Genomic DNA, 11,910 nt, shown 5'->3' with positions numbered 1-11,910 from the left:
ACCCTTAGACTTGAAATATCCCTGATTACTTTTAATGTCTTACACCATTAGTGTAAGTCATTATAGAGAGTCATTAAAAGTGAAAATTGTTGTAGTGATGATAATAACGTACCTGGTTGTTTTGCTTAATGATTCAGTTATTCAGCTACTGTACTATAGTATGTTCTATGATATGAATATAAGTAACACTTTCTTCTCAATATGATATATCATTGATGCTTACATAAGATATTATGCTTTAATGACAGGGTGCTTGAAGGTGGGAGAATAATTAAGATAACCTGGTACAAAAGACTTTGATGCTGATTATTAATTATGTCTGTGAAACGCAATCTATTATAATCATAATGTTTGTTAACTTGCATTGGGGGTCAGTTCTCATAACCCGGATTAATTTGCCTACTGTACGTAAGTACTTCAGCCATTGCTCTATATCTTTGTTTAGTATATATATGTGATACTAGGTATAAAATACGTGCAATGCACGTTATATTTTATATTTTTTAGAAACGATGTAATATTCAAAAAATTAATTGGATAATAAATAACATAATTATTAAAATGTACAATATTATTTAAGTAGAAAGTTGTTGTCTACGTGAAGAATTACTTTAAGACATATTTTCAAACAGTGATTGCTTCAATAACATATAATATATTAAACTTATAACTGGTTAAAACTAACTTAAATGAAATAATTGAGCTCGAGAAATTGGGCAAGAAGGATTTCAACGAAGCCAGTTAACAATACAGTCGACATGAAACAAATGTAAACATTGTGGCATATGTGCATAGCTCGTTCCCACTTCAAATTCCTCCAAACACACAGGACAGGTCTGCCCTATCTGTTCATCACCTTCTCCAACTATGAAAGTAATAAGAATCAAATCCACAATCTCCATATTATTCCAATATGGAAACCAATCCTCAATTGCCATGTATGTCTCATAGTCTCAAAGTTCTATCTATCTTATCTATCTTTAAACATTATTTTTTAAATAGTCACGAGAATCTGGTTAATAGCCAAAACATAAAAGTTAGACTGTGTTCGATAATAATGATATTAGTAATTTATAAAAATTATTTTTTAAAAATATTTATAAGTAACAAACTTTAAAAAGCACAACTAACAATTATTTAACTTAAACTGGTTGTTTGGATGATGTAACTTTTGTAAAAAACAATATGAGATGTAACTCTTACCTTTGAATTTAGTTTTCTATGTTTATGTAAATAAAAATTAGTTTTCTTCTCTCTGTTTGTTTAAACTAATGTAGTTTTTTCTTTTTTTTCTTCAGTTTTTGCAGGATTACTAATTTGAAACTTGTATATGTACTCATTTAATTTTACTATGTTATTACTATATGAAAAGAAATCTCACTAACCTTTTTAATGTTTCTGTAAAAGTTTCATGGATGAAATCAAATTGTATTACTTCAACAATTTCTGCAAGTGAAATAAACCTCAGATTTTTTGGTGGTCTCTACTAAGAAAAGAAGAACAAGATTAAGATTGCTAGACGACCACATATAGAAAGCAAAGAAAAAATAACTACCTGCCAAAGCTTGACATCCTTTAGATCTTGGTGGACGTTAACATGTGTATTTGCCTGTAAATTAAATCATGAGAATATATATATGTATATACTATTCAGAAATATTGTTGAACATTTTTCATATGGGGTTGGTAAAAATATGTTCTAATTCAAAATACTTAATTACTCATAATTAATAATAATCAAAAGTACAAGTTCACATTTAAAAAAAAACAACAAAAACAGCCCAACAAATTTCTTTTTTTGTTTTCGCTATTGCAAATCATACGTAAATCTTACATGGTCGGTCCTTTCCAAACTCTAATATTATTTATACTATTATACTTTGTCTACAGAAATTTTGAGGGGGTAACAACATAAAGGCAAGAAAATCCATAATCAAGGATAAATATTTGTATTAAAACCCATATAGTACAAACCACAACAATCACCTTCCTCTTTCGCAAGTTGCACCTAATACCCTAAGCAAACACTCGTTACTCACAAGAATAACACCTTTCCTGTGCCTCAAGGCTCAGAAACCCCTAACACATGAGGTATTCTGGAACTAATAACCTTATATAAAAAGGAGAAGAAGCAAACATGCATATACTTTTAACACTTTCAAATAATGCTAATAGACATCACCTAACAGAGCATTAAGGAAAAATTTGCAAGTAGACAGAAAGCATATATCTGGCAAACTTATAAATTTAGCAAAAAATATGTTTCTAACTTTCTATTATAAAAAAAAATGCATAAAGAAAAAGAGAAAAAGAGTAAATGAAACAGTAAAAAAAATCTTTAAAAAAAAAGTTATTGACATCTGCTAATGAAACAGTAAAGAAAAAGAGAAAGTGGCCCATTACCACACAAAGTAGTTGTCGTTTCCCTAGATTTTCAGCTCCCGCCTGATTGCTAAACTTTGCTTCAAGAACCACTATGAGTGCAACATTATCCTGTAAGAGAACATCACCACCAGTTTAGTAACCTATATTACAGAGATTTGGCACTCATAGTTAAAAAAATTAATTTTCTTCAACCTACTTTAACTAATCGACTTAAAGCAGTTTTCTTTTGCGTGCTTGTACTTTATCTCATCCCCAATATGTTTCAGAGGTATTTTTTATTATTTGAGAGTTTATAATGATGAGAGAAGAGGTTTGATGAGATAATGTTTATCTATTTGTAATGTGTTACTGAATGCGAAAAGTTGTGTACTTCTAAAAGGGTGCGAAATGTTATTTACCATTACTGTTAAACTGTAACTTTTTTTTGACCATATTCTGTTAAAGTCATACCAAATTCTGTTAAACCATACTAAATTTTGTTAAATACAAAATACCGTTTGATAGCCATTTATATAATAGGTAAGATAAGGGTTTTGCTTGCTACTTATTAATTTTCATAAACATTTATATATATATACTTATTTTAGTTTTCATTGCGTAATAACTTGTTAGAGTACTTCCAACCGGTGCTTTACTCTATCTTTTAAAATACATCACCGAAATACTACTTTTTCTATTTTACCTTTAACTTTTACATTATATCATATATCAGTTTCTCTATTTTTTTTCTCTATATCATTTAAATATTATATTTTTATTCATTTTTAATATTTTCTCACTTTCAATAATACTTCTATATCTTACAATAATATTTATATATCTTTTAATATTTACAATATTTTTATATATATATAATGTCAAATATAATTAAAGAAAGAAAGACATTTAAAAAAAAAAAGAAGCTAGAAATGTAGCTTGAAGAGAGAGAGAGAAAGGATGAGAAATTAATAAAAAAAAATAGTTTAGAGTATGAACAGAATATTATAAATATAGTTTGGTCATGTAGCAAAGGTAAATAATTTATATATAATACAACAACCATTGGAGCACCTTTTTTGACCATTTCTTTAAAAATTTAAGGATTTGTTGATTTTACAGGAGCCATTGTGACTGCTCTTAGAGTTTTGTTTATCATTTATGCCTATCTAACTTTCTCTTTCCTTTGTTCTTCCTCTTCAGGTGATCAAGAACCATGAATTGGAGTAAAAATGCTTAAAAACTGCATTACGGTATTATGAGTATCATCTATCAGCAAGTACATTTCTCTGTAATTGGCAATGAAATTATATCCTGAAAATGTTGAAAGCCTCTTGAAATCATGGGCACATTATATTGTGGGAACTTTTTTCTTTTCTTTCTATGAATTAAATTATTTAAATTTTCCTCTATTTTTTATCACTAAATTTTAAAATCAAGATATTCCTCTGTTTAAAATTAGTTCTCTGTCTGTTCTCATTTTTATCAATTTTACATATCACATTTTTTAGGAACTCTGATTACCTTAAAAATTTGTATTTTGTTTTTTAGATTGCTATTACCATCTCATTGATACCAGGTATTAATACTTTCATCTAACCGAATTTATGCATGCCATTATATTGGAACACACAAAGATAGTAACGATCATAACTTTTTTACTAGAATAAGCATAATTTTTTTACTAACTTAAGTGGATTAGTGAAATGAGCAAGGTATTCTATTTCAAATTAATAGGCTATAAAGAATGACAAAGCATATATATACAAAGTTTAAGGATATAAAGTACTGCATAGTACTCATTCTGTTTTTAGTTTGTCTTTAATTTTAATGAAGGGTGTTCTGTTCACATTTCAAGCTTTAATTTAATTTACAGTATTTAAGTAACTATTTTGTTTTTATTTTATATATTTAAGATAAATATTAGACTTTATCAAATTCTAATTACATTATTAAATAATAAATTGCTTTATCAAATAAATGTAATTAAAAATAATTAGATTACATTTTGAAAATGTAATCAAAGATAATAAGATTACATCTTGAAAATGTAAGATAATTAGATTACATCTTGAAAATATAATTAAAGATAATAAGCTTACATCTTGAAAATGTCATTAAATGAAAAAAATATACTTAACATAAAGAATCATAACATCTAAATAATGTTACTATTGATATGAAAAAAATGTAATTAAATGGCAAGACTTTTAATAACATGGGCAGACTTAACACTTACTAAGGTGTTATAAATTGTATTTGATAACACTTTTCGAGAGTTATCGTAAATGTTTTTTCTTGTAGTATGAAGATCTTTTCAATTTTGCTATGTGATTTTTGTTTTAATGTGTTATTTGTGGCTCTATTTAAAATGATGCGCGGAGTATCATTACTAAAATACGAGGGTTATATTGTCATTGGGTTCCTTCTCCAAAAATTCATTAAAGATGCATTATATTTGCCCTCTAAAATTTAATTAAAAAACTCAATTTTTATTAAAAATTAATATATAATATTTTTTTTTAACTTATGCTCACAATTTTTTTATTTTTTTCTTTTTCATAATCTAAAAAGTACATACAAATAATATATATTTTAAATATTTAAATAAAATAAAATTTAAAACAAAAAAATATAAAAATTTGTTAGTCTTTTTATAAAAAAAAATGAAAATAAGATAAAATTAAATTATTAAAATTAAAAAAATTAAAGAATGTCAAAAAAAAATATTGAGAAAAAGGTTTTAAAAAATGATTCTAAAAATTAATTTTTTTTCAATTTAGGGGTGCCTGTTTGAGTGCAAATATAATGACCCTTCATGAAGGTGTTATTTGGACCTTGGATTTTAGTAAAGTAAAAATAGAAGAGAAAAATATTTTCCACAATTTTGATGATAGACTTTTTTTAATATTTTTTCTTGCATATATTTATAACTGCTGTAAATATAAAAAAAAATATACTGCATTTAAATTTTTATTTTTATAAAAAAATAATTATTAATTTATTAACATGATAAAAGCTTTCATTTTTTTTCCATCTTAAAATCTTTTAAGGTCCAGAAAAGAGGTAATTGCAGGAGAGAAACAAGAGACCCATTCAAATATATCAACACGTCCCACAGTCGAAAAAACATAAAAGATAGTGAACAAAAAGTCCAGCTTTACTCTTTCTGCGGCAAAATAGATACATACTAGTGCATCTTTGCACTTGTGGGGGGCCAAAAAGGCTGTGAAGTGTTTAGATATCCAAATGCTAGTTAACTTATAATACACGAGAAGCAAAACGCCCACCTAGGTACAAAAGGGGTGAAAAATATGTGCAGGCTTGAGAGATGGAAACTGCCAAAAGGAGCTCGAGAATCACAAAAAAGAGCAGGAATCCCAAAATCAGGAAGGACCGGGAATGCCTCTCTCGTATTAGTGTTTGAACTTCTTATTAGTAGACTTGTAAGATTTAAGATTGGATTTTTTGCTCTTCAAGTTCTTTCCCTTGGGGCTGAATGTGTCACCGTCAGAATTATCGCTTTCATTCCCATGACCACCACCGCGCTTCATATCTTTACCACAAACTACAATCTTTCCTTCATCTTTCGGTTCCACGCTCTCAGACTCCTTTGGCCGCCAGACGAAAAGAGACCTGGAAGAGTACAATGAGAACATTAACACTCAGCAACTGAGAACCAACAAGAGAAAGTGAAAGACAGAACAGACCAGTAAGCCATGAAATTTGACTAATTCCTTTCAATCATGTTTGACTCAAAACTAAAAATTATAAAGCTTTTATTATGACAGTTAAAAAGACCTTCATGTTAGCTGTTTCAGAAGTCAGCAGAAACCACCTAACAACAATCAAAACAAGGTCGAGCAATATATCATGCTGTTTGACTCAAATGCTGAATTAGAAATCAGCAGATACCATACAAGGATGCCAAAAACTTAAGCAGCAAAAACATAAATAATATCATGTAGAATAAGTGTGCAAGTGTTCATATCCACAAACCTTGAACTACCGGATACCAAAATGTCCTCACGTGGATGTAGCTTGTTCACAGGGCTGATAGTTGTAATATTTGGATCAATAACCTCAGCAACTAGTTGACCTGTGCTAATGTCAATGAAATCAATGGGATGCAGGGCAGCACCATTATAGTTTTCGCTTATGTAACGACCTATAACAACAAGGGACTCAGATGGGTCCTGCAACAAAAAAAATTTAGAATCTCCAAATGATAAGAGAAGAAAAGCACAAGGAAATGAAGGATAAATACACCAAGAAAATATGGATCACCTTTGGATCCCACTCAGCTCGAAAAGGAGTTAAGTGACGATTAAAATCGTGACTATGTACAATCTCTCGGCTTGGGGAATCCAGATTGCCAAATATAGAGTCCCATACACGAAGACGATTGTCCTGTGAAGTGGTAACAATTTTGCTCCCTGATAGTGGAGAAAAATATGCAGAATTAACAACACGTTTGTGTGCTAGCTCATATAGTGAAGAACGAGCTTCAATTCGACGCATGTCCCATATTCGAGCCTGAGGTAAAAAAAAATGTCAATTTCAAAAGTTGTATGACCAAAGTGGCATACAACTTTTTCTCCACGATTTCAATATATATAAATAAAGATCACATATTTCAAATTGTACAAAGGATATTCACAGTGCTTCACTATGCATTTAGTTATCAACAATAATGTTGCATAAACGTAACTTTGTACATTTTAATTTATAGAAACATACAAAAATCACGGATAGGGCATTGACCACACTTGGACTTAAGGAAGGATAGAGAGCTCAATAATCATTAAAGAATCACATAAAAATAAGCATTACAAAGCTTACATAGTGATCATTCCCACAACTCAATAGAAGATCTGGCTGAACAGGATTACAATGGAGTCCAACAACTTTGCTCCCTCTCTTATGGATCAAAATTGCCTCACCAGTTTTATTGTTGGAGCGAATATCCACCCTAAGTATTTAATGAAAGAACATAAATAGAAAATGAAGTGCACATAAATATCCCACATGAAAACGTAGAATAACAAACTATATCCACTGTTTCAGATCAAAAAAACAAACAAACTATATCCAATGGGAATTCAAGATGGGCTTCTAGGCCCTAGCACACTCCAGCTCATTGTCTTTTGCAATAAAAAGGCCCAAATCATGAACGCGATATAGATGATCACATCCCAAACCACACCAGAGGTATGCATTGAAAACAAAGTTATACAAAAATGATTGGACACTATCTGAACAATTTATGCAAGTGGACAATGTAGAGTGACAAAATTGAGCAGAGAAAAGACAACAACAATTGCTACAAACAAGTGTTGCCAGTTTGCTTGTGTCCTCCCAAGTTGGCTAAAAATTCTACATACTACTTGAATATTTTACAATACTTTCCTTCGTACTCAAATGTTCTTAGTCATTGGTCGAATGAATTAAAATTTTGTACAAAAGAGAAAAGAAAGGTGAATTCTTACAAGTAGAGATAGCCAAAGTTATCAGCAACTAGCACAACATTTTTCTCTTTGTTAAGATCCATGCCATATAGCATCCTCCAGCTGTTTGGGCCCTAAAGGCAAGCACACAATTACAAATTTAAACTTTATAACATAAAGTGAAACAAACCCCAATGCACAAAATGTACATTATTTTTATCTCCAAGCTCACCATTAAAATAAATGAGAAATAGATCTCCTGGCTATAAACGTAAACTAACCAAATCAATTTTACATAATGATCGTTTTGAATCAGAAAGAGAGAGAAAGCAAATCCGAACCTGCCAACCATCAGGGTTTAGGTTCAGAAGGGACAATGAAATCCCGGTCTCTAAGTCAGTGCAGCTGATGGTTCCATCAGATGATGCAGCATAAACTGTACCATCATTTGCTGGACTAAATCTGCAAAGTTTATCACCAAAAAATATATTTAGATGAAGGAAAAGACAAGCATAGAGATGAAAAAAAAAAGACACATACAACAATGCTCTGGCACAATAAAAAAGATAACTAACCTCATGTTATTGACTATACACGAGTGTATGTTTCCATATACAATCTTCTCATATACTTTACCAAAATCCCACACTCCAACTTGCCCTTTCTTTTGTTGCGCAACAATAGGTGTGAGAGACAGAGAGAAAAGTGGTGACTAACAAAAGCCCAAACAAAGTAAAACTGTGAATTTTAGGTTGCACCAACCTTATCTCCAGATAAAAGGATGTTATTATTGGTTGGGTGAAATTCCAAGGTTGTCACCCGTCTGCTGTGGTATCTGATAACTGCACAACTTACTTGGTCTGGAATGACACGCACTGGTTTGATCTATTACGAGGCATATTATAAAATATAACAAATTAGATACGACAACTGGATAAGACGCCAAAATAAACTACAATGCAACGGTTGCCTCAATAAATCATAATACCATGAATACGAAAATTTCAAAGAGCTCCCGATAAGACTCTTTAAAATCAAAAGACTATTATCTCAAAGTGTTTTTTTGTCAAGAGAATGAATGGTGACAATACTAATCGTGTCCACATATTAATTTTCTCCTTTCCTCTCTCCGTGTATACTTATGCGTGTCTATCAAACAACAGCATCGTCCATGCTTATATTCAGTCTACATCTCGCTTGTACGAATAATAAAACCTAATATCTAAGAAAAAGTTAGATTCTTACTCTGTTAGGTGAAAAAACCTCAATTCCTTAACTTTAAATTACCAAATAATCATACACCAAAAATGCTACAATTCAGGGGTAGGGAAAAGAAAGAAAAAAAATAGTTCCAAATTCAACTTCTCAATTTGGAGAAGGCAAGCACATGACTTGCCTCCACTTCTTTTCAACTCGTATAGATTGCACACTTAACACAACCCATAAAGAAACCAGTTCAAAGCTGAAACGAAAACATATAAATATATACATACATATATAATAATTTCGGGTGTAGTCTTATTTGGACAAAAGTTAAGGATACAGTTAACGAACGGGTAACTGTCATATATATAATATATGTATATATATTGCACAGCACTTTAATAAGTCATCAAGTCCCTTCGTTTAAAAACAAAAAAGATAATCTATATACCTGGGATCGCGTATGTCCAAGCTGGCGCTCAAAGACATAAGACAATTGGTTACTGCTACTTTTATGGGATGCAGGGATGACCCCAAACTCGGTTGCGATTCGATGCGGGCACGACATTGTAGTGTGACCTTCAATCCAAAATCCCCCATTAGACAGTAAGAAGGCAGAATGCAAACTCACCATTTTCGATATTTTTATTTTTAAAAAACAAAACAAAAAAAGTCAGCCATTTCCATGATTACCAGGCATTTTACAGAGAAAGCATGGTTTCATTGGACAATCAATGTAGGTAGCTCCTTTGAACCCCGCTTCATGTCCCGCCTTTTTGCATACCTACTCAATTCGAACCCCAAAAAATACAAAATAGAAATAACTGAATAGACAAAAAAAATAAAAATCTCTTTTTTTGGGACTGAAGGAGGAAAATAGTACAGGACAAGTGTAAAAAAGGTTACTTTGCAAACTTTCTTGAGACTAATACAGATTGGTGCCTTTCCTTTCTCCTTGGGGTCCAAAGACTGTTCGGCTCCCTTTCCATTATCTCTCTCTGAAACGTCCTCTTCTTCTTCGTCTACTTGCTCTTCTTCCTCATCGGACGAACTTTGTTCAGAGTCTGTATCATGATCAATGATCACATGCGGAAACGACGTCGTTCTCCTGGTTTGAGGCGCCATTCTAGCTTTTAACGAGACGGAAACAGTGGAGGGCAAATAGTTTAGAGGCAGACAAGCGTGGAACTGCAATGACCCCGAAACGAACCCTCATTTAATGAGAAAGTTTTGAATTACTGAAATATCCTTCCTTTTGCCCGTGTTGATGATAGAAGAAGGGAAAGTGGTGAGGATATTATTGGAATTCTTGTGTCATTGCGAGGATATATCAAGGCTAGTGGGTTTATATTGTGGCGGGAGAGGACGTGGCCCAATACCCACCGCTTCCGGAATCTCGCCGCCCAAGTTCTGAACAACGCCTTACGTTTCGTTGTGCAATGTAAAGAAACGGTGTCGTCTTGAACCTTCACCGCTGAATGAAAAAACTGTACGACTTAAATTAAACTATGTGAATGTGAGAATGACAATAACTTTTTTTTTCCGATAAATAAAGACAATAACTTTTTTGATTCTTTCTGTCTTTTATTGTTTATTATAGCACTTCCAATTTTTTATAAAATTGAAAAAATATGTAATTTTTTATAATATTGAAAAAATTTGTTAAATAATCTTCTAAGGTGATGTAAAATTAATTTTTTTTACTTAAATGAATAATATTTCTTTATATGCAGTGTAACACTATCTATTAAGTTATAAATATTTTTTTATTTTTTTATAATCTTTTGTATATATATGAGTGTTATATTATTATATTTCTTAAAATGAATAAAATATTTTTTAAAAATATAATATTTAAATGATGTAGAGAAAAAAATAGAAAAATTGGTGTATGGTATAATGTAAAAGTTTGAGATAAATTATAAAAAAAATATGTTTTGGAGATGTATTTTGTAATGTACTTTCTCTATAATATTTAGCTAAAACTCACAAAATCACATTCCTCTCCTTTATACATATATTTATAATAGATATGCACAAACTCCAATTAATTCATATCTACATTTACATATCTTTTATATAATATTTTAATATTATTATTTTTCTTTATTAGCTTTCTCTCTCCCATTTAGTATATATATTTATTATTTCATTATTCTTTTTTCAATTATTTTATTTTACTTTAATTGATAAAATATGTTTAAAGATATAATATTTAAATGATGTAGAGAAATATATAGAGAAACTAATGTATGATATAATGTAAAACTTTGAGGTAAAATAGAAAAATGTGTGTTTTGAAGAGATATTTTAAATGATGGAATAGAGCATCTATTGTGAGTGCTCTTAGTACTGTGATAAATACACTTTATTTTCTATTGATATGTAATGAGAATAAGTGTGGTAACTATTCCTATTTGTTTACTTTTAGAGGAAATTATGTGAAATATAATTTTTTTTCATTAAGTTTAATAATAAGTATGTGGTTTTCAACTTTGTACATTTTTGTTACTTTTTTTTTTACATTTTTATGGGAATTTTTCTTCATATTTTGGTAATATTATTTTTTTTTTATCAAGAAAGGAAGTTATATTGATCAAATAAACAAATACAATAGGAGGCCGGAGCGATAACCCCCCCTCAATTACAAAAATGAAATAACTTCCAGAGGTAATATTATTTTTATTTATCATATTTTTTCGAATAATTTATGTGGTAGTAACCAGATATGACTATCAATTTTTTTATAATTATTTTAGTAATATGGTGATAACTTGTTACCACCTTCTAAATAATATTTATTTTTTAGTGATGTGATGGTAACTTGTTACTTAACCAGGTCTAAAAAATAGAAAAATAGATTAAAAAAACTAAATTTATTGCGATGGTACTTGGTTAC

General features: G+C 30.2%; 1 protein-coding gene and 1 long non-coding RNA gene across 2 annotated transcripts; both read right to left on the bottom strand.

Annotated features, from left to right (window-relative positions):
- Positions 1 to 1,553: 1,553 nt before the first annotated feature.
- Positions 1,554 to 2,622, bottom strand: LOC133789562 (uncharacterized). Its single transcript, XR_009873612.1, has 3 exons — positions 2,582 to 2,622; positions 2,404 to 2,493; positions 1,554 to 1,609 (listed from the first exon to the last, which is right to left on the bottom strand). It is a non-coding gene; the product is annotated as an uncharacterized LOC133789562 (long non-coding RNA).
- A 2,878-nt stretch (positions 2,623 to 5,500) lies between these two features.
- Positions 5,501 to 10,329, bottom strand: LOC133791251 (protein DAMAGED DNA-BINDING 2). Its single transcript, XM_062229179.1, has 11 exons — positions 9,918 to 10,329; positions 9,705 to 9,795; positions 9,463 to 9,590; positions 8,571 to 8,693; positions 8,384 to 8,472; positions 8,150 to 8,270; positions 7,851 to 7,942; positions 7,204 to 7,333; positions 6,649 to 6,897; positions 6,361 to 6,557; positions 5,501 to 5,997 (listed from the first exon to the last, which is right to left on the bottom strand). Exons 1-11 carry the CDS (start codon positions 10,134 to 10,136, stop codon positions 5,778 to 5,780), a joined length of 1,659 nt encoding a protein of 552 aa, XP_062085163.1. The 5' UTR covers positions 10,137 to 10,329; the 3' UTR covers positions 5,501 to 5,777.
- Positions 10,330 to 11,910: the final 1,581 nt, after the last annotated feature.

The sequence above is a fragment of the Humulus lupulus genome, chromosome 7 (assembly GCF_963169125.1).
Source record: "Humulus lupulus chromosome 7, drHumLupu1.1, whole genome shotgun sequence".
Lineage (NCBI taxonomy): Eukaryota > Viridiplantae > Streptophyta > Magnoliopsida > Rosales > Cannabaceae > Humulus > Humulus lupulus.
This window is presented reverse-complemented; position numbering and strand designations above follow the sequence as displayed.

Excerpts from the sequence above, each read along its gene's own strand:
- LOC133791251 (XM_062229179.1), bottom strand. The coding sequence starts at position 10,136 with ATGGCGCCTCAAACCAGGAGAACGACGTCGTTTCCGCATGTGATCATT. Across the intron at positions 8,694-9,462 it reads TTGGACATACGCGATCCCAG|ATCAAACCAGTGCGTGTCAT; the intron begins GTATATAGATTA and ends GCCTCGTAATAG. Across the intron at positions 5,998-6,360 it reads TTGGTATCCGGTAGTTCAAG|GTCTCTTTTCGTCTGGCGGC; the intron begins GTTTGTGGATAT and ends GTACTCTTCCAG.